The sequence below is a fragment of the Piliocolobus tephrosceles genome, chromosome 6, assembly GCF_002776525.5.
Source record: "Piliocolobus tephrosceles isolate RC106 chromosome 6, ASM277652v3, whole genome shotgun sequence".
NCBI lineage: Eukaryota > Metazoa > Chordata > Mammalia > Primates > Cercopithecidae > Piliocolobus > Piliocolobus tephrosceles.
In genome coordinates, this window is record NC_045439.1 from 40,948,392 (window position 1) to 40,971,319 (window position 22,928).

General features: G+C 35.1%; 1 protein-coding gene across 12 annotated transcripts in view; it reads right to left on the minus strand.

The window, feature by feature from the left end:
* FUT8 (fucosyltransferase 8) overlaps positions 1-22,928 on the minus strand; it is a 331,654-nt gene that overhangs the window by 109,247 nt on the left and 199,479 nt on the right. For 10 of the 12 annotated variants that reach the window (XM_023232574.3, XM_023232591.2, XM_023232599.2 and 7 more), the window contains 2 exons: positions 2,758-2,873; positions 2,478-2,640 (listed from right to left, as the gene is read on the minus strand). In XM_023232574.3, coding sequence (XP_023088342.1) covers positions 2,478-2,640; positions 2,758-2,873 — 279 coding nt within the window. Of the gene's footprint in view, positions 1-1,663; positions 1,766-2,477; positions 2,641-2,757; positions 2,874-7,757; positions 7,798-22,928 lie in introns of those variants that run through there. The other 2 variants (XM_031935757.1, XM_023232646.2) reach the window with 2 other exon arrangements.

Genomic DNA, 22,928 nt, shown 5'->3' on the forward strand with positions numbered 1-22,928 from the left:
TATGGTCCCAGCTACAGACCTAGAAACCTATACACTATAATTTGAGCCCATGTAAAAATAAAATGGACTTTTGTATCATATAAAAATTAACAGAGGCGAACACAAAAGTTTGTTTTAATTCTTATACTTAAGGATCTTGAAAATGGTCAGTAAAAGGGTATATTCTATATAATAAAAATCCTTTCTATTTGTACATCCATCAGTTTAAGAGTTATTTCTCTAATGTTTGATTGTGTTTTGCTCATTATTTGTATTACTGCATTCTAATCTGGCTTCCTGGAGTTAAATTACTACCCTATGAAGTTATGTCTCAGGTTGATTGTCATTTCTGTTTACGACAGGAAAACAAACTGAGTTGGGTACCTTTACTTACCATTTTTGTTTTCAATGAACTACCATTATTTAACATAGGCTAAACGGCACTGCAAGGAATCATAATAATTCAACAAGAACAAAAAAAAAAAAAAACGGAAAATTGATTTATATCAGTTTCTCAGGGGCCAACTTACTATATTTACTTTTCATTTGTACATATGGTCACAAAACATATGCAAGTTATAAACACAAATTATATCAATATTTACAAAATAATTCCTTAAAGAATTATTTCAATTCAGCTGGACATGGTAGCCCATGCCTGTAATCCCAGCTACTTAGGAGGCTGAAGAGGAAGGATCACTGGAGACCAGGAGTTCAAGACTGGCCTGGGTAACATAGAAAGACCTCCACATCTTTAAAAAAATACACACACACACACACACACACACACACACACACACACACACACACACACATATATACACACACACACAAATTATTTTAATTTTTAAAAAGACTGGAAAATTAAATTCTCAAGTTATCTGATTACTCAAATCTTTGTTTTGGGACAGACTCTTGCTCTGTTGCCCAGGCTGGAGTACAGTGGCGTGATCTCCGCTCACCACAACCTCTGCCTCCCAGGTTCAAGTCATTCTCGAGCCTCAGCCTCCCGAGTAGCTGGGCTCACAGGTATGCACCACCATGCCTGGCTAATTTTTGTATTTTTAGTAGAGACGGGATTTTTAGTAGAGACGAGGTTTTGCCATGTTGGCCAGGCTGGTCTCAAACTCCTGGCCTCAAGAGATCTGCTTATTTCAGCCTCCCAAAGTGCTGGGATTACAGGCATGAGCCACCACGCCCAGCCCAATTGCTCAAATCTTAAAATTAAAGTTTCCATCAGAAGTCAGTGGCCAAAATTCTCCTTTACATACAGCATAGTCCACCTAAGTCAAATGCTCTTCAGATCTGAATTGTCCTACAAAACTGTGATAAGCAAAGAACACACGCACAAAATTCCATTTAAGAGAAGTTTCGTGCCTAGAATCAGCTTTAGGGTAGAGAAATATTAAGGACAGAATTAATCAGCATTTGGTTTAATTGGTTTAGTGGTCTAGGTATGGCGTGACTGCAAGTGGGGCTAAATATATCAAAGAGTCTGTCCAATGTGTGGCCTAATAATTCACTGCCCCTTGAAATCCATTCTATCATATTTCTGTAGATTCATTAATGCTAAAATGATTCCAATAGACAGATTTTTATTTATAATTTCACCTAAAACAACCAAGCAATTTTTCAAAATCATTATAATATTGCTGCTGATGTTAATAAATATGAAATCTCTTACTTGTATGGGGTAATTCTTTTCCTCTTCACAGTAGTAGGTTGTGCTAATACAACAATTTTTCTTTTATTGTTCACTAATGAGACAGTAATTGCCATCAGAATCCTACTGGGAACATAGACTTTAAATATAATAGGCCTAAAGACAGGTTTCACTGTATTTACAATGATTTTCAGTACATTTTGTTCTGCATGAACACAACAACGCCAAAATGTTTTCTTTTCTGTGGAAGATAAACTTCGTATTATTTAGCAATGTGTGCATAGGAGAAACAAATTTAACCAGGCAGATCTCAGGTTCCTCTTTCCAGCAACTAATGAATGAACAATGAACAGAATGCTCCTTTTTACTTAAAGAAAAAAAAAAAAAAGAAAACCTGTTAACTTTTCATTAGAATAATGCTATTTTAAAGTTTTTAATGTTTGAATTAGAAATGTAACCATCGGACTCACTATGAGTTCCAATGCACTGGAATGCAAAACTGCATACTCTGCTTCAAATACTGATTATATATACAGAACATTTATAGAAAGATGTTTTAATGTATTGTTGGCTGCCACCACTACCTTCAGAATTTATTTAGAATATAAAGATTTCTATAAATATATTTTAATTAATACTTTCTGGTGGTATATTTTGGTTGATGAACTGCACTTGGCAATTACCATCCTTTGGGACCTCAGGTACTCTTCTCCTCTTAAATATTGTAGGTGCTATTAATATTTACCACTCAACAGATAGATTAACAAATCTGTTTCTCATTCTTAGATTATAATCTTTTCTAAAGCCCAAATAAAATGTGAAAGGAGAATTGTACCTTTCATGATGTCCTAAATCCAAAAGAAATTCATCTGCTTGTCTTTGGAGTTCATTTCCTTCTAAGTTCTTTAATTTCTTCAATTCACTCTGTAGGAAAAACCAGAGCTCTTTAGCTCCATTTTCAATCCTCCTCCTCAGGATTTCATGATCCTTCCCCAGACCTGCAGTCAAAGAACAGAGGGTCGTAGCAATTCCAACATTTTGATAAAAGGAAACTTTCGATTATTTGTGCTAAAGCCTATATACTGAGGAGGGAAAAACAATGTATAATCACTTACCATTTCTGGTCTGTTTCTTGTAATTTTCAATCTGTTCTTTGGCCTTAACAAGCTGCTCTTCTAAAATGCGTACTCTTCCTATAGCTGGCCCCTGATCAATGGGGCCTTCTGGTATCCTGTAGTTTAGGCAAGAAAATGTAAACATTCAGCTTTTAAACTGTGCAACAAAATACAAGCTCACTTTGCTAAAACATTTATACTGTAAACTCCATAAGTTGCTGAACCATACAGCACAAAAGAAGTACCAAATGGAATTTTTTCTTCAAAGGTATAGGATTAACCAATGAAATGACAATAAAGAAAAACAGAAAATAATAATCTACGATCTTCTAGGAGTCAACAAACCTCTAGAGCTGTTTCCTAAAATCTTTCATCCCATTACTTAGAGTACCACCATCAGTGGCAAAGCAGTCAATTCTTCATTAGCATTGAGAGTAACAAAAGTGAAGGAAAAAGTAAAGAAAAGGCTTAAAGGGAATAAGGAAGCATATCTGAACACATGTCTAAGGACATGCTCAAACATCAAATATAATGTATTTCTAAATTAATTACAATATCAGACTATGTAAATCTTTCTATTCATGACATTAGACTACTAAGCATTGGTCTTATATAGAAAAAACAAAGACAAGAGTAGAAGATAAAACATATCAGAAAAAAACTGGGCCAGGTGTAGTAGCTCATGCCTGTAATCCCAGCACTTTGGGAGGCCCAGGTAGGAGGATCACTTGAGCCCAGGAGTTCATGGCCAGCCTGGGCAAGGAACTCATTTTCAGAAACTGGAAAAGGCAAACAAACCAACGAACAAACAAACAAAAAAACCCTAGATGCTCTCCTAGAGCTTCTCTAGGGAATCCAGCCCTCCTGACATCTTGGTTTCTGCCCAGTGAAACTTATTTCAGATCTCTGGCCTCCAAAACTCTAAGAGAATAAATTTATGTTGTTTTAAGCCATAAAGTTTGTGGTATTTGTCAAAGTAGCAATAGGAAATTAATACACACATATATTGATCCTTTTACAAAATTGTCCTAAAGATTAAATAGCTGATTTTTCTTTCAAAGTCTATTTAAATGAGGAAATGTCTATAAAAGTATTTAGCACAGTGTCTGGCAATAAATTTTATGAAGGCCACTATTATATCTGAGCTTTGTCATTTTAGAGATGAGCTGTAATCTCAAAAAGTCTGGGCTATGTATTCTTACCATCATGACCAGTTTAAGGGAACTTAAGTTTTAAATTATAGTTGGCAGAACTTAAATTCAGATATCAACATAGTCTTTTTTTTTTTTTGACATAGTCTCAATTTTTCACCCAGGCTGGAGTACAGTGATGGGATCTTGGCTTGCCACAACCTCTGCCTCCCAGATTCAAATGATTCTTGTGCCTCAGTCTCCTGAGCAGATGGGATTACAGACATGTACTACCACCCCTGATTAATTTTTTTACATTTTTAGTAGAGACGGGGTTTCATTGGGTTGGCCAGGCTGGTCTCAAACTCCTGGCCTCAAGTGATCCGCCCACCTCAGCCTCACAAAGTGCTGGGATTACAGGCATGAGCCACTGCGCCCAGCCAACATAGCCTTTTGATGCAAACACTCTGATACAAAAGGTTTTTTTTATAGCTTCTCTAACATTTTTTATATAACCTGATAAAGCCAAATTAACTGTCAATTACCTACACTACTTCAGAAAACATGTTTAATAAAGTAGCTATTGTTACAGCTATACCAAAGTAAGTGGAGACATTTTATAATTTCCTGTAAAATTGTATGCATTAACACTGAACAGGAGCATAAAAAGTAACTATCCTCCAATCAGGAGTGTTCAACGCCACAGAATATGAATGAAAAAGCCTTCATTTGTATAAGCACAAAGTGAATAATAAAATGAATACAGTAGTTAGGTGCACACTTATCCAATTTATGAGCACACATACATTCACAAATGAGGCAAGTCTTGGTATATAGTTTTTAAAAGTTATGTTTCTAAGATTTGGCTCTTAATCTCTTTCTGAATTAGGTGGCTGGTTTCTAGGAAACAATTTGAAACTAGAATAAAACTTCAATCTCTTGGGATTTATTTTGGCAGCAATATGCCATAGGACAGGAATGTCCTTTTTCAGAACATATTTTAGTGATAGAAAAATTGACAATAGAAAGATTATGTTTAGGTTCTCCTTTTTATCTCTTTTGTCAAATATTGGTGGAATAAACATCAGAGGCAAAACAGCCATGAAAAAAATAGCATATGATCTTTTTAGTAGCTTTCCACAAAGATTTCCAATCTAATTCTAATAAAACATAACAGAATTAGTAATCTGTATTACCTAATAATCTAATCCAACTGTGAAAAAAAAAACCTGTACAAAAGAAAAGTACCGGAAAAATCACTCTAAAAAAAAAAAAAAAAAATACAGAAGAACTATTCTTTCCAAACTCCATCCAGAAAAGAGTCAATAGGCATGAACAGTCTCTTTTCTGAATACTTAGGGAACAGAATGCTTTCTTATCATATTCATCATGCCAAAGATACAAATACATCTGCTTCTAGCCAAGATATTTACCATCCTGCCTGAAACAAGTCAAAATCCAGATGAAATGTATTAAACAATGACCTAATAAAACTGCAATCAAGCAACAAAGGGCAGTGATCACCAGAGAAGGAAAACAAATGATGACAACCCTATGACTGTTCCAGCTTACTGCATTCAGAGAGTTTCCAGACCACAGTGTATGGAGGGGAAATGCAGATGGAGCCAGTACATTCACTGAGTTGAAGAAATGGAGCTAAGAGTCTAAAAAGACCAACACAGAGTTTGAATAAGAGAACTGTAGAGGAAAGAGAACTCCAGAAATCTGCAAAGGTACCATTTTGGAATCAGCAGAGTACTCATCAGCACACACATATAAGGAACTACTCAAGCTGGGGAAAGAACTCTCTAAAAGGATTAGATGAAGTAGTACCTGGCATTCATACAGATAAGGTAGAAACAGTTCCTGATCCTACCAAACTAGAAAACCGTAATTCATGGGATGCTGGGTAAAATGCTCAGAAGGATTTGGCCTCAAAAGTAGGAAAATGTGCCCCAGACCAAATATTGCTTAGGTCCTGCTTAACAATTATTAAAAAACAAAATAGGATCAAATTATTTTTAAATAACGTAACTACATCCCGTAACAAAATTTAAGAATATTTGCAAATTATACAAAAGCTTCTAGTAACAAACAAAGTAAAATTCATGATGTCTGGAATCCACAAAAGTTACCAGGCTTGCAAAAAAACAAGAAAAGATAACCCATAAAGAAGAGTGAAATCAATCTATCAAAACCAACTCAAAACTGACACAGATGTTAGAATCACCATAGAAATAACAGTTATTATGACTGTATTTCACATGTTCAAAAGTTAGAGACAGGGAAGATATAAAAAAGATGTTAAAATTTTAATAGATAGGCCGGGTGCGGTGGCTCACGCCTGTAATCCCAGCACTTTGGGAGGCTGAGGCAGGTGGATCACCTGAGGTCGGGAGTTCAAGACTAGACTGGCCAAAATGGTGAAATCCCATCTCCATGAAAAACACGAAAATTAGCCAGGCATGGTGGCAGACGTCTAGGTTCTCCTTTTTATCTCTTTCTTCAAATATTGGTGGCATAAACATCAGAGGCAAAACAGCCATGAAAAAAATAGCATATGATCTTTTCAGTAGCTTTGCACAAAGATTTCCAATCTAATTCTAATAAAACATAATACAATTAGTAATCTATATTACCTAATAATCTAATCCAACTATGAAAAAAAAAAAAAATCCCAACTACTCAGGAGGCTGAGGCAGGAAAACTGCTTGAACCCAAGAGGCAGAGATTGCAGTGAGCCAAGATCACACCTCTGCACTCCAGCCTGGGTGGCAAAGTGAGACAGAAAGAAAAGAAAGAAAAGAGAGGGGAGGGAAGGGGAGGGGAGAGGAGGGAAGGAAAAAATTTTATTAGATACCCAAGTTGAACTACTACAGATGAAAACTATAATGTCTGAAACGAAAAATATAAAGAATGAGATTTACTGCAGATTATATATTGTAGCATCTACTCTACGAAACTAAGAAACAAAGAGCAATGAAACTCCAATTAAGTCGAAGAAATGAAGTAATAAAGATCAGAGAGGATATCAATGAAATGGAGAAAAAGAAAAATAGATAAAAACCAATGAAAACTAAAATATGGTTCTTTAAAAAAAAAAATCAATTAAACTGGCAAACTTTCTCCTAATAAATATTTTCAGTTTTATGGTCCAACCAGCAAAATCGAGGCTATTACTTAGATATATATACACACACACACACACACACACACACACACACACACACAACACTTAAAATGTAACAACTTAACAATGGAAAATCATTCTTAGCTTGCTGGCCATGAAAAAAAGAGGTGGTTGGTAGAATGTGACCCGTAAGCCATAGTTTGCCAATCCCTATTCTAGCCACACTGAGCAAAAAACATGGAGGGACTAAAAGCTAGTATTATCCAGATATCAAAACCAGAGAAAGATATAGCAAGAAAAAAATTACAGAACAGTATCTCTCATGAACACCAATGTAATAATTATAAAAAATTTTAGCAAACCAAACCCAACCATATGTAATGTAGATAGTAAATCATGATTAATTAAGGTCTATCCTAGAAATGCAACATTGGCTTACCATTAAAAAATAAATCAACGCAATTCTTCCTATAAACAAAAAAAAATTTTTAAACAAAATTTTACAATACACATTATCTGAATATACTCAGAAAAAGGACTTAACAAAAGTCTAATGTAAATTCCTGATAAAAAGTGTCAGAAATAGCCGGGTGCAGTGGTTCACGCCTGTAACCCCAGCACTTTGGGAGGCCGAGGCGGGTGGATCACCTGAGGTCAGGAGCTCGAGACCAACCTGACCAACATGGAGAAACCCTGTCTCTACTAAAAATATAAAATTAGCCAGGCGTGGTGGTGCATACCTGTAATCCCAGCTACTTGGGAAGCTGAGGCAGGAGAATAGCTTGAACCTGGGAGGCAGAGGTTGTGGTGAGCTGAGATTGAGCCATTGCATTCCAGCTGGGGCAACAAGAGCGAAACTTTGTCTCAAAAAAAAAAAAAAAGTGTCAGAAACTAGGATATTAAGGAAATTTCCTCAACCTGATATCAATCATCTATTAAAAACTTACTGTTAATACCACAGGTTAATGGTGAAAGCATAAGTATATTTCCCCTAAATCAGAAACAAAACAAGGATGTGTCTCTCACCACTTCTGTTCACCACTATATTGAAAATTCTAGCCAGTAGACCAAGACAAGAAAAAGAAACAAAGGCATTCAAATTGGAATGAAAGAAGCAAAGCTATCCTTGTTCACATGACATGATAATCTATGTTGAAAATCTGATGTTGTTACAAGGTTGCAGAATGTAACATCAACATACAAAATTCAATTGTATTTCTATATTCCTGCAAAAAACAATTGAAAATTAATATTTAAAACCACATTATTAGTTACAATAGCATCAAAAAAATGAAAAAAATTAAGTATCGATCTGGCAAAAGATGGACACAACTTATAAATTTAAAATTATAAAACAATATTGAATTTGTTTAGAAATTGACAGTACTAAAATTCATATGGAAATACAAACATCTAGAATACTCAATACAAATCAGAAAAAGATAAAACTAAAAGGCAAATACCATCTGATATCAAGACCTATTGTATCTGGCTTGAGTTGGTGTTTGAATGACTGACTGAACGAATGAATGAACAAAAATTTTAAAAATAAAAAAATGTTTTTAAAGACCTATTATAAAACTACATACAATAATCAAGACGGTGAGGTACTGGTATAAAGACAGATGACAAAGAGCATAATGAAATAGAAGAGAGTCCAAGAATAAGCCCACACATAAATGGACACTCAATTTATTTTTTTAATAAAGTCACAAAGATAATTTAGCAGACAAAGGACAGTTTTTACAAGAGGAAAGCAAGAAATTACCTTTCTGACCCTCAGTTCAGCAAAGTTATCTCAGCTACGACAGAAATGTGTGATCCATAAAAGAAAAAATTGATAAACTGGATTTCACTAAAATTAAAAGCTCTTCTTTTACAAAGACACAGTTAAGAGAATGAAAATATAACTCACAGACTAGAGGGAAAAAAAATTTTTTTTTGAGACAGAGTCTCACTCTGTCACCCAGGCTGGAGTGCAGTGGCGCGATCTCGGCTCACCACAACCTTCACCTCCCGGGTTCAAGTGATTCTTCCACCTGAGCCTCCCAAGTAGCTGGGATTACTGAAGCGCGTCACCACGGCCGGCTAATTTTTATATTTTTAGTAGAGACAGAGTTTCGCCATGTTGGCCAGGCTGGTCTTCAACTCCTGACCTCAGGTGATTCACCCGCCTTGGCCTCCGAAAGTGCTGGGATTACAGGCATGAGCCACTGCGCCTGGCCAAGAAAATATTTTTAAATCTTACATCTGTTAAAGGACTTGTATCCAGCCTACACAAAGAACCAAATCATCAGGAAAAAAAGAAAAAAAACTCATAAGCAAAAAGATTCAAATAAATGTTTGAACAAAAAGACAAATAGGCGAATTAAGCACATTAAAAGATATTAGACATCATTAGGTATTAGGTAAATCCAAGAAAGCTTGACTGTGTAGCTGCAGCAATAGCTCTATAGGCTGGTCTGGTTCACTGCTTGCATCTGACAGCACAAAACAGGAAACAGCTAATCACTAGGGTTTCCTGTAGATGATCCTCATTCCTATTTTAAAAGCCTATATGTTAGGTTTTTCTGAGATTTGATATATATTTCAAAAATTATTCTCCTGAATAAAAATTTGATGAAAATCTTTATTCAAACAAGAAGGTACCCTTCTAATACCCAAACGTTAGCCCCACTCTAAAGGAATTCAACGCTTATAAAACATAACATGAAAACCAGTAAATTACTGGTTTGCAATCAGAATATGAAAAAATAGTGACTTGCAGCCTAAACGAAATGATTACACAGCTCTCTGAGAAATTAAACTTTTCTCATTAAAAATGTACTTAATAATTCATGTAAAACAAGTTGCCTTTCTGAAACACTTTCAACAATTATACCATGAATATTGGAAAGAATAAAGATCTTAATTAAGAAAAAGAACGAAGGCACAAATAAACAATATTAGGAAAGAAAAGAGAATCATAAACACAGATAAAGAATTTTAAAACATATCAAAAAATACTATGAATATTTTCAGGTACTTGCTTTAAAAACATGAAAAAAATAACTTCTAGAGGAATTAAACTACAAAATGAACTCAATAATATATAGAAATTTTCAGCGGTCAAAAATCAACTGAATTTTTTGAAACTTTAGATTCAAGCATTTTTTTTTCTTCTTTTGAGATGGAGTCTCAAATGAAAATACAAACGATACATTAGTAAATATAACAATATATTTTAAAATACATTTGTCACCAGGCTGCAGTGCAGTGGCACAATCTCGGCTCACTGCAACCTTCACCTCCCGGGTTCAACTGACTCTCCTGCCTCAGCCTCCCAAGTAGCTAGCATTACAGGCACACGCCACCATGCCCAACTACTTTTTTTGAATTTTTAGAAGAGACGGGGTTTTCACCATGTTGGCCAGAATGGTCTCGATCTCCTGACCTCATGATCTGCCCACCACAGCCTCCGAAAGTGCTGGGATTACAGGCATGAGCTACCGTGCCTGGTCAGGTTCAAATATTTTTATAGGAGTTTTACAAATATTCATAAAACATCTGAATCAAAATCTAGGAAATATAAAACGAGAGGAAATTCTAAAATTCCATTCTTGAGATTAGTATAAGATCGATATAAAAGTAGACAAGGATAACAAAAAAAGACTAATTCAAATGTAAGCTTATTTTCAAACTCCCAAATGACACATTAGTAAATATAGCAATATATTTAAAAATACATGACTATCTCAACTTTATCCTAAGAATACTACATTGGTTTATTATTTAAAAAGCTATTAATTTAAATTATTGCATTAACAAATTAAAGCAAAATAAATTACAATCTCAATTGAAACAAAAAATCATTAGATAAAATTTACCACTTATTCATTATGAACACCTTAGCAAGAAAGAATGAGTGGAAGGTAAACTCTTTAATTCAGTAAGGAATATTAGAAATTCATAAATAAATACCACATTCTATGGATCAACTCATCAGTAGCATTCCTTTTAAAGCTAAGAACAATAGAAGACAGGCCTGCCATCTATGCTTCTATTCATCACAGTAATGAAGGCCTTAGACAAGGCAATAAGATAAAGAAGAAGATTTACAAGTGTAGAAAACGAAGAAACAAATGTTATTCAGATAATATAAACTTTTAATACAGAAAATCCAAGATAATCTACAAATTGTACTAATAAGAAAGTTCAGGGGCAGTACTATATACAATATCAATGAACAGAAATTAAAGTCCCTATACAACGACAACCAGAAATTACTAAATGTGTTTTTTAAAATATCACATTTACAATAGTAACGACAGACTCATAATCTTTCAAGGAATAAATCTAACAAAGAGCAACATACTTAATACATTAAAAAATTATAAATTTTCTGAAGAAGTAGTTGTTTCCCAAATTGATCTATAAATTAAATGCACTTCTAATAAAAACTCCAAAAGGATTTTTTAGTTAAATTTAGCAAAGTGATCCTAAAATACGTATGAAAAAGCAAACTCTCCAAAATAAGCAAGTTCATTTTGCAAAATAAGGAAAAAAAAATAGGATTTCTCTCCCATCAGAAAAGAAAACAAAGTTTTAGTAATGGAAATAGTGTGGTATTGGCACAAAGTCAGATAAGTAAGACTAATGGAACAGAATTAAGCACCTAGAAAGAGATCTCAGCATACATGACACAGGTATCATTCTAAATTACTATGGAAAGGACAAATAATTCAACAAACTAAGAAATGGTTTCACAGAAAATTCAAACAATCTTACAAATAAAATTTTAAAATGTTAAAAGAAATTCTGCATTCTTCATGATCTTGGGAGAGAAAAGAATTTCTCAGAAGTTTAGAGAAAAAAAAGTAAAAAGAAATGAACAAAGCCTCCAAGAAATATGGGACTATGTGAAAAGACCAAATCTACATCTGATTGGTGTACCTGAAAGTTATGGGGAGAATGGAACCAAGTTGGAAAACACTCTTCAGGGTATTATCCAGGAAAACTTCCCCAATCTAGCAGGGCAGGCCAACATTCAAATTCAGGAAATAGAGAGAATGGCACAAAGATACTCCTCGAGAAGAGCAACTCCAAGACACACAATTGTCAGATTCACCAAAGTTGAAATGAAGGAAAAATGTTAAGGGCAGCCAGAGAAAAGGTAGGGTTAGCCACAAAGGGAAGCCCATCAGACTAACAGCGGATCTCTGGGCAGAAACTCTATAAGCCAGAAGAGAGTGGGGGCCAATATTCAACATTCTTAAAGAAAAGAATTTTAAACCCAAAATTTCATATCCAGCCAAACTAAGCTTCATAAGTGAAGGAAAAATAAAATCCTTTACAGACAAGAAAATGCTGAGAGATTTTGTCACCACCAGGTCTGCCCTACAAGAGCTCCTGAAGGAAGCACTAAACATGGAAAGGAACAACTGGTACCAGCCACTGCAAAAACATGCCAAATTGTAAAGAGCATCAATGCTAGGAAGAAACTGCATCAACTAACGAGCAAAATAACCAGCTAACATCATAATGACAGGATCAAATTCACACATAACAATATTAACCTTAAATGTAAATGGGCTAAATGTTCCTTGCTAGGAAGAAACTGCATCAATTAACGAGCAAAATAACGAGCTAATATCTTAATGACAGGATCAAATTCACACGTAACAATATTAACTTTAAATGTAAATGGGCTAAATGCACCAATTAAAAGACACGGACTGGCAAATTGGATAAAAAGTCAAGACCCATCAGTGTGCTGTATTCAAGAGACCCAGCTCACATGCAGAGATACACATAGGTTCAAAATAAAGGGATGGAGGAAGATCTAACAAGCAAATGGAAAACAAAAAAAGGCAGGGGTTGCAATCCTACTCTCTGATAAAACAGACTTTAAACCATCAAAGATCAAAAGAGACAAAGAAGGTCATTACATAATGTTAAAGGGATCAATTCAACAAGAAGAGCTAACTATCCTAAATATATATGCACCCAATACAGAAGAACCCAGATTCATAAAGCAAATCCTTAGAGACTTACAAAGAGACTTAGACTCCCATACAATAATGGGAGACTTCAACACCCCACTGTCAACATTAGACAGATCAAAGAGACAGAAAGTTAACAAGGATATCCAGGAATTAAACTCAGCTCTGCACCAAGCAGACCTAATAGACATCTACAGAACTCTCCACCCCAAATCAACAGAATATAAATTCTTCTCAGCACCACATCGCACTTATTCCAAAATTGACCACACATAGTTGGAAATAAAGCATTCCTCAGCAAATGTAAAAGAACAGAAATTATAACAAACTGTCTCTCAGACCACAGTGCAATCAAACTAGAACTCAGGATTAAGAAACTCACTCAAAACTGCTCAACTACATGGAAACTGAATAACCTGCTCCTGAATGACTACTGGGTACATAACGAAATGAAGGCAGAAATACAGACGTTCTTTGAAACCAATGAGAACGAAGACACAACATACAACAATCTCTGGGACACATTTAAAGCAGTGTATAGAGGGAAATTTACAGCACTAAATGCCCACAAGAGATAGCAGGAAAGATTTAAAATCGACATCCTAACATCACAATTAGAACAACTCGAGAAGCAAGAGCAAACACATTCAAAAGCTAGCAGAAGGCAAGAAATAAGTAAGATCAGAGCAGAACTGAAGGAGATAGAGACACAAAAAATCCTTCAAAAAATCAATGAATCCAGGAGCTGGTTTTTTGAAAAGATCAACAAAAATTGATAGACCACTAACAAGACTAATAAAGAAGAAAAGAGAGAAGAATCAAATAGATGCAATAAAAAATGATAAAGGGGATATCACCACAGATCCCACAGAAATACGAACTACCATCAGAGAATAAACACCTCAATGCAAATAAACTACAAAATCTAGAAGAAATGGATAAATTCCTGAACACATACACCCTCCCAAGACTAAACCAGGAAGAAGTTGAATCCCTGAATTGACCAGTAACAGGTTCTGAAATTGAGGCAACAATTAATAGCCTACCAACAAAAAAAGTCCAGGACCAGACAGATTCCCAGCCGAATTCTACCAGACGTACAAGGAGGAGCTTGTACCATTCCTTCTTAAACTATTCCAATCAACAGAAAAAGAGGGAATCCTCCCTAACTCATTTTATGAGGCCAGCATCATCCTGATACCAAAGCCTGACAGACACACAACAAAAAAAGAGAACTTTAGACCACTATCCCTGATGAACATCACGCTATCTGACTTCAAACTATACTACATCGATGCAAAAATCCTCAATAAAATCCTAGCAAACCAAATCCAGCCACACATCAAAAAGCTTATCCACCATGATCAAGTGGGCTTCATCCCTGGGAGGCAAGGCTGGTTCAACATATGCAAATCAATAAACGTAATCCAGCATATAAACAGAACCAAAGACAAAAACCACATGATTATCTCAACAGATGCAGAAAAGGCCTTTGACAAAATTCAACAGCCAGTCACACTAAAAACTCTCAATAAATTAGGTATTGATGGGATGTATCTCAAAATAATGAGGGCTATTTATGACAAACCCACAGCCAACATCATACTGAATGGGCAAAAACTGGAAGCATTCCCTTTGAAAACTGGTGCAAGACAAGGATGCCCTCTCTCACCACTCCCATTCAACATAGTGTTGGAAGCTCTGGCCAGGGCAATCAGGCGGGAGAAAGAAATAAAGGGTATTCTATTAGGAAAAGAGGAAGTCAAATTGTCCCCGTTTGCAGATGACATGATTATATATTTAGAAAACCCCATCATCTCAGCCCAAAATCTCCTTAAGCTGATAAGCAACTTCAGCAAAGTCTCAGGATACAAAATCAGTGTGCAAAAATCACAAGCATTCTTATACACTAAAAACAGACAAACAGAGACCCAAATCATGAATGAACTCCCATTCACAATTGCTTCAAAGAGAATAAAATACCTAGGAATCCAACTTACAAGGGATGTGAAGGACCTCTTCAAGGAGAACTATAAACTACTGCTCAATGAAATAAAAGAGGACACAAACAAATTGAAGAACATTCCATGCTCGTTGATAGGAAGAATCAATTATCATGAAAATGGCCATATAACGTGACAATATTAACTTTAAATGTAAATGGGCTAAATGCACCAATTAAAAGACACGGACTGGCAAATTGGATAAAAAGTCAAGACCCATCAGTGTGCTGTATTCAAGAGACCCATATAAAAATTAATTCAAGATGGATTAAAGACTTAAATGTTAGACCTAAAACCATAAAAACCCTAGCAGAAAACATAGGCAATACCAATTCAGGACATAGGTATGGGCAAGGACTTCATGTCTAAAACACCAAAAGCAATGGCAACGAAAGCCAAAATTGACAAATGGGATCTAATTAAAGAGCTTCTGCACAGCAAAAGAAACTACCATCAGAGTGAACAGGCAACCTACAGAATGGGAGAAAATGTTTGCGATCTACTCATCTGACAAAGGGCTAATATCCAGAATCTACAAAGAACTCAAATCAATTTTCAAGAAAAAAACAACCCCATCAAAAAGTGGGCAAAGGATATGAACAGACACTTCTCAAAAGAAGACATGTATGCAGCCAACAGACACATGAAAAAATGCTCATCATCACTGGCCATCAGAGAAATGCAAATCAAAACCACAAATGAGATACTGTCTCACACCAGTTAGAATGGCGATCATTAAAAAGTCAGGAAACAACAGGTGCTGGAGAGGATGTGGAGAAATAGGAACACTTTTACACTGTTGGTGGGACTGTAAACTAGTTCAACCATTGTGGAAGACAGTGTGGCGACTCCTCAAGGATCTCGAACTAGAAATACCAGTTGGCCCAGCCATCCCATTACTGGGTATATACCCAAAGGATTATAAATCATGCTGCTATAAAGACACATGCACACGTATGTTTATTGCAGCACTATTCACAATAGCAAAGACTTGGAATCAACCCAAATGTACATCAATGATAGAGCGGATTAAGAAAATGTGGCACATATACACCATGGAATACTATGCAGCCACAAATAAAGGATGAGTTCATGTCCTTTGCAGGGACATGTATGAAGCTAGAAACCATCATTCTCAGCAAACTATCGCAAGGACGAAAAACCAAACACCGCATGTTCTCACTCATAGGTGGGAACTGAACAATGAGAACACTTGGACACAGGAAGGGGAACATCACACACCAGGGCCTGTCATGTGGTGGGGGAGAGGGATGGCATTAGGAGATATACCTAATGTGAATGACGAGTTAATGGGTGCAGCACACCAGCATGGCACATGTATACATATGTAACAAACCTGCACGTTGTGCACATGTACCCTAGAACTTAAAGTATAACAAAACAAAAACTAAAAAACTTAAAAGTTATAGAAAACTGTGGTAGGACTGAAAAAACATAATTATCTTCTCCCAGGTAAAATAAAATCATTTTGTTACTCTAGAATTTCAAACAGATATTATGTAATTGTGAAACAATGCCAGTTATCTCACAACCTGTACCTGCGTATTTAACTGTGAAGAGTGACTCATAACCAACTATAATATTCAATCATTATTTACCATTTATTTGTTATATCAGTTAAGTTTTAGCCATAATTTTTATTGTATATGCGCACAGGTAGAAAATTTTATAAAAGCAAAGCCGTTATGGGAAAATGACACACACAGAAAAGAATTTCTTAAATTAGATTTTTTTTTAAGCCCAAAACATAAAAAGAAAGACTAATAAATCTGACTGCCTTAAAAGTTAAAAATTTGGGGGCCAAGTGCAGTGGCTCACGCCTGTAATCCCAGCAATTTGGGAGGCTGAGGGGGGGCGGATCACAAGGTCAAAAGATCAAGAGCATCCTGGCTAACACAGTGAAATCCCGTCTCTACTAAAAATACAAAAAAAAAAAAAAAAAAGGAAAGAAATTAGCCAGGGTTGGTGGCAGGAGCCTGTAGTCCCAGCTACTTGAGAGGCTGAGGCAGGAGAATCACTTGAACCTGGGAGGCGGAGGTTGCAGTGAGCTGAGATTGCACCATTGCACTCCAACCTGGGCAACAGAGCAAGACTCTGTCTCAAAAAAAAAAAAAAAATTAAAAATTTTTGTGCAATAAAATTAATAGACAAGTCACAGGTGGAGAGAAGAGAATGGAAAATATATAATTAATATAGGATTATTATACAGTTTTATAAAGAACTTCTTCAAATCTATAAGAAAAGGTAAGGCAATGTAATAGAAAAATGTACAAAGTATATGAACTAGCAGTTCATAGAGGAGGACTTTATTCATCAGTAATCCTGAGAAATGATCAGCATTTTTTGGTAACCAGGATATTCAAATTGAAACAGAGATACTCTCTCCTCTATTAGAGCACTGACAATGAAAAAGTGTGATATTGAGTGAGGTGAGGATGCACAGAAACTGGAACTCTCACATATTAAATTAGTTTTTAAGGGCTGCCATAACAGAATACCATAAAATGGGTGGCTTAAACAATAGAAATTTATTTTGTCACAGTTCTGGAGGCTAGAAGTCCATGATTAAGATATCGGCAGGTTTGGTTTCTTCTAAGGACTCACTCATTGGGTTGCAGAAGTCTGCCTCTTCTCACTGTATCCTCAACATGTCTTTCATCTGTTTGCAAGCCTCCCTTCTTTTGTTTGCCCAAAGTCCCCCTTCTTAAAAGGACACCATCAGATTGGATTAGGGTCCACCTTAATGACCTGGTTTTAACTTAATCATCTATTTAAAGGCACTATCTCCAAATATAATCACATCTGAGGGACTGGGGGTTAGGGCTTCAACATATGAATTTGGATGGGTGGGGGAAGCAATTAAGTCCGTTAACATACATTAAAGGTAGCCCATACATACATTAAAGGTAGGAACGTAGTATTAGAATAATTTGTTTAGAAAATATTGCTAAATTGCTCCAAAGTTGAAAATGCACATATAAGAAGACCCAGAATGTATCCTTCTAAGATTACCCTAAATAAATGTTAGCACATGTCCACAAAGAGACACTAGATGTCCATTAATAGAGAATAAATAGTAAATTGTGGTTATTCATATACAGTAATTTATTCTACAGCTAAAATGAACAAAGTATACCTACGAGTATCAATCATGTATAATCTTACATGAATTTCACAATGTTGAGTGTATGTTGCAAAACATACATATATGTAGTATGATACACTCTTACAAATTTTAAAAAGATATAAAAACACGCTTTCATGCATACTTATTTACATAATATAAGAATAAAAATGTGGACAGGAGGTATACACAACACTCAGAATAAAAATTCCTCTGGAAAGTGACAAAGGAAAGTGGGAATAAGAAGTTATATATGCTTCATTTATCTTTTGTGTTGTAGTTGTTTCAATTTCATTTAGTTCTGCTCTAATCTTGCTCATTTCCTTTCTTCTGCTGGGTTTGGGTCTGGTTTGTTCTTGTTCTTGTCTGTTCTTGTTTCTCTAGTTCCTTGAGGTGTGACCTTAGATTGTCTATTTGTGCTCTTTCAGACTTTTTGATGTAAGCATGTAAGGCTAAGAACTTTCCTCTTTGCGCTGCCTTTGCTGTATCCCAGAGGTTCTGATACGCTGTATCACTATTATTGTTCAGTCTGAAGAATTTTTTAGTTTTCATTTGATTTCATTGTTGACCCAATGATCATTCAGGAGCAGGTTATTTAATTTCCATATACTTGCATGGTTTTAAAGGTACCTTTTGGAGTTGATTTCCAGTTTTATCCCACTGTGGTCTAAGAGAGTACTTGATATAACTTCAGTTTTCTTAAATTTATTGAGACTTGTTTTGTGGACTAAAAAAAAGTTTTGGAGAAAGTTCCATGCACTGATGAATAGAATGTATACTCTGTGGTAGTTGGGTAGAATGTTCTATAAATATCTGTTAAGTTCATTTGCTCCAGAGTAGAGTTTAAATCCATTGTTTCTTTGTTGACTTTCTGCCTTGATGACCTGCCTAGTGCTGTCAGTGGAGTTGTTATTATTATTTATTTTGTTGCTGTCTGTCTCATTATTTAGGTCTAGTAGTAATTGTTTTATAAATTTGGGAGCTCCAGTGTTAGGTGTGTATATGTTTAGGACTGTTACAAGGCCTTGTATATATTTAGGATTGTAAAAGGCCTTGTCCAACAAGGCCTTTTGTCTTTTTTAATTGCTGTTGCTTTTTGTTTTGTCTGATATAAGAATAGCTACTCCTGCTCGCTTTGGGTGTCCATTTGCATGGAATGTCTTTTTCCACCCCTGTACCTTAAGTTTATGTCAGTCCTTATGTTTTAGGTGAGTCTCTCAAAGGCAGCAGATGCTTGATTTGTGAATTCAAATCCATTCTGCAATTCTGTATCTTTTAAGTGGAGCATTTAGGTCATTTACATTCAACATTAACACTGAGATGTGAGGTACTATTCCATTCATCGTTCTATCAGTTGCCTGTATACCTTGGATTTTTTTTTAACTGTATTTTTGTTCTTTTGAAAAGATAAATAAAATTGATAGACCATTAGCAAGATTCACCAAGAAAAGAAAAGAGAAGATCCAAAGAAGCTCAATTAGAAAATGAGCTTATGGTCATTGTGAAAATTACCATACTGCCAAAAGCAATCTACAAATTTAGCGCAATCCCCATCAAAATACTGCCATCATTCTTCACAGAATTAGAAAAAAAAAAAATTCTAAAATTCACATGGAACCAAAAAAGAGCCCGCACAGCCAAAGCCAAGATTGAGCACAAAGAACAAATCTGGAGGCATCACACTACCTGATTACAAACTACAAGGCCGTAAGTCACCAAAACAGTATGGTACTAGTGTAAAAATAGCCACACAGACCAACTGAACAGAGAACCCAGAAATAAACACAAATACTTACAGCCAACTGATCTTTGACAAAGCAAACAAAAACATAAAGTGGGCAAAGCACACCCTTTTCAACAAATGGTGCCGGGATAATTGGCTAGCCACATGTAGGAGAATAAAATCTCATCTTTCACCTTACACAAAAATCAACTCAAGATAGATCAAGGACTTAAATCTAAGACCTGAAACTATAGAAAAATCTAGAAAATAACATCGGAAAAAAACCCTTCTAGACACCGGCTTAGGCAAAGACTTCAAAAGCAAATGTAACAAAAACAAAGATAAACAGGTGGGACTTAACTAAACCAAAGAGCTTTTGCACAGCAAAAGGAACAGTGAGCAGAGTAAACACAACCCAGAGTGGGAAAAAAATCTTTGCAAACTATGCATCTGATGAAGGACTAGTATATAGAATCCACATAGAACTCAAACAAATCAGCAAGAAAAAAAACAATCCCATCAAAAAGTGGGCTCAGGACATGAATAGACAATTCTCAAAAGAAGATATACAAATGACCAAAAGACATATGAAAAAATGCTCAACATCACTAATAACCAGAAAAATGCAAATCAAAACCACAATGTGATACCACCTTACTCCCACAAGAATGGCCATTATTAAAAAATAAAAAAAAAATAGATGTTGGCGTGCATATGGTGATTAGGGAACACTTCTACACTGCTGGTGGGAATGTAAACTAGTACAGTCACTATGGAAAACAGTGTGGAGATTCCTTAAAGAACTAAAAGTAGAACTACCATTGGATCCAGCAATCCCACTACTGGGTATCTGCAAGGAGGAAAAGAAGTCATTATATGAAAAAGATACTTGCACATGCATGTTTATAGCAGCACAATTCGCAATTGCAAAAATGTAGAACCAAATGCCCATCAATCAACGAGTGGATAAAGAAACTATGTGCGTGTGTCTGTGTGTATGTGTGTGTCTGTGTGTATGATGGAACACTACTCAGCCATAAAAAGGAATGAATTAATGGCATTCACAGCATCTTGGATGGGATTGGAGACTATTATTCTAAGTGAAGTAACTCAGAAATGGAAAACCAAACATCCTATGTTCTCATTCATAAGTGGGAGCTAAGCTATGAGGATACAAAGGCATAGGAAGGATACAATGGACTTTGGGGACTCGGGGGAAATGGCAGGAAGCGGGTGAGGGATAAATTAGTACAAATTGAGTTCGGTGAATACTGCTCGGGTGATGAATATATCAAAATCTCATAAATCACCACTAAAGAACTTATATAACGGAATACTACCTGTCCTCCAAAAACTTATGGAAGTAAAAACTTTTGAAAAAAAACCATCAAAACTTCAAAAGATAAAAAAAAAAAAAGTTACATCTGTATTTTATTCTAGCAATCTGAAGCAAATATAGCAAAATATCAATACTTGTTCAATCTGAGTGAGATACATGGGGTTATATTATTTTCTGAGCTTTGCATATATATCTGAAGTATTCTTTAACAGCAGAAACATGCTTTAATAAAGTTAAATAAAAAATAAGTAGTTGCTCATCATTAATGATATTTGATTCTGATCTTCTGGCATCATATAGTACTACATTATTAGAATATTGCTATAAAAATATCATATAGAATGTCTTTTATTCAGAAGAAATTAACCAACACCATTGCCTATCACTTACTAAATTTTTAGTCATTGTTAAATAGTAATTGAGCCGCTAAAATAAGATCATTTTGTTTCACACAATAAGAAAAAAATTTTTTAAACAATCTATAAAGAAAATCTGTAATAGTGGCATTATATCAACAAACTACTAAGATTAACATAATTTGGACCGCTTCTAAATATAAACTAAAATGGCTGAAAGGTGGAGTTATACTCAGTAACCCATAGGACTAAAATATTCCCAGCAAAAGCACAAGAAATAATTGTATTTATTCAAATGTCAAGCTTTGCAAGAGTTTGTCAGATTCGAAAAATGGAGAAGCCAGTTCCCCTACTGAAAGAAAATATCACTTTATTCAAATAAACAGCTTCTTATGACTATATATATCCATTTTACCTAACGTGCAAAAGTGTGAATTTATTTATTTATAATTTTCAAAATTGACTGTAACTTTCAGACTCAAATACAAACCAAGAAGGGGTAAACAGGTCAAGCAACAATATCAGTTTTAACAGAATAATCACATAGGATAATCTGTATCTAAATTCAGCTCTAAGATACTATGATATCAACATTAAAAAGGTTTCTGGCTCAATTCTCCAAGGAAATTTGTGTCCATATTTACTTTGACAAGTGTATACTAGACTACTGTTGTATCATCCAGCAGCTAACAACAGAACAATGTAGAATGAATAGTTATCTGTGCTCAATTCAAATGTGTTAAAAGACAGCAATTTGGAGAAAATATACAAATCAGGGCAATGAGTGATTAATAATTCAATGTTTTGTCTCCAGTTTTTTTAATAGAAATGTAATTGCTTACTTATTTCCTCATTCCATATGCTACTAATTTTCTTTAAATCTTATTAGAGTTCAGTTGAAAATATGTGAATAAATTTTTTAAGGTACAAGATTATACATAATAACAAGTCTAGTCCCCATGAACTCCATGTTACTACTGATAGTGTAGTCTTAGGCATTATTATTTACAAATGTTTTATATATTTTAACAGCTGCAGAATATTCATCCCATGGAGACATCATAATCTCTTAACCCATCCCCTACTGATATTTAAATTTAAGTTGTTTCTGTAACTACTTATTTCATGTAAGTGCTTATTTGTCACTCTTCCCTGCTACATTCAAATCTGTGAGGGCACTATTCTATACCTAGCACATGACACATTCTCTGACACATAGTAGTTGCTTCATTAATATTTTTTGCATAAATGAAGTAACACAAACAAATCACTGACTACTTAGAACTACAAGGAAAAAGAAGTATGAAGTGGTAAACGCAGGACAAAATAACAAAGCTCTGTCACATAACCAGCTACAGATAAGT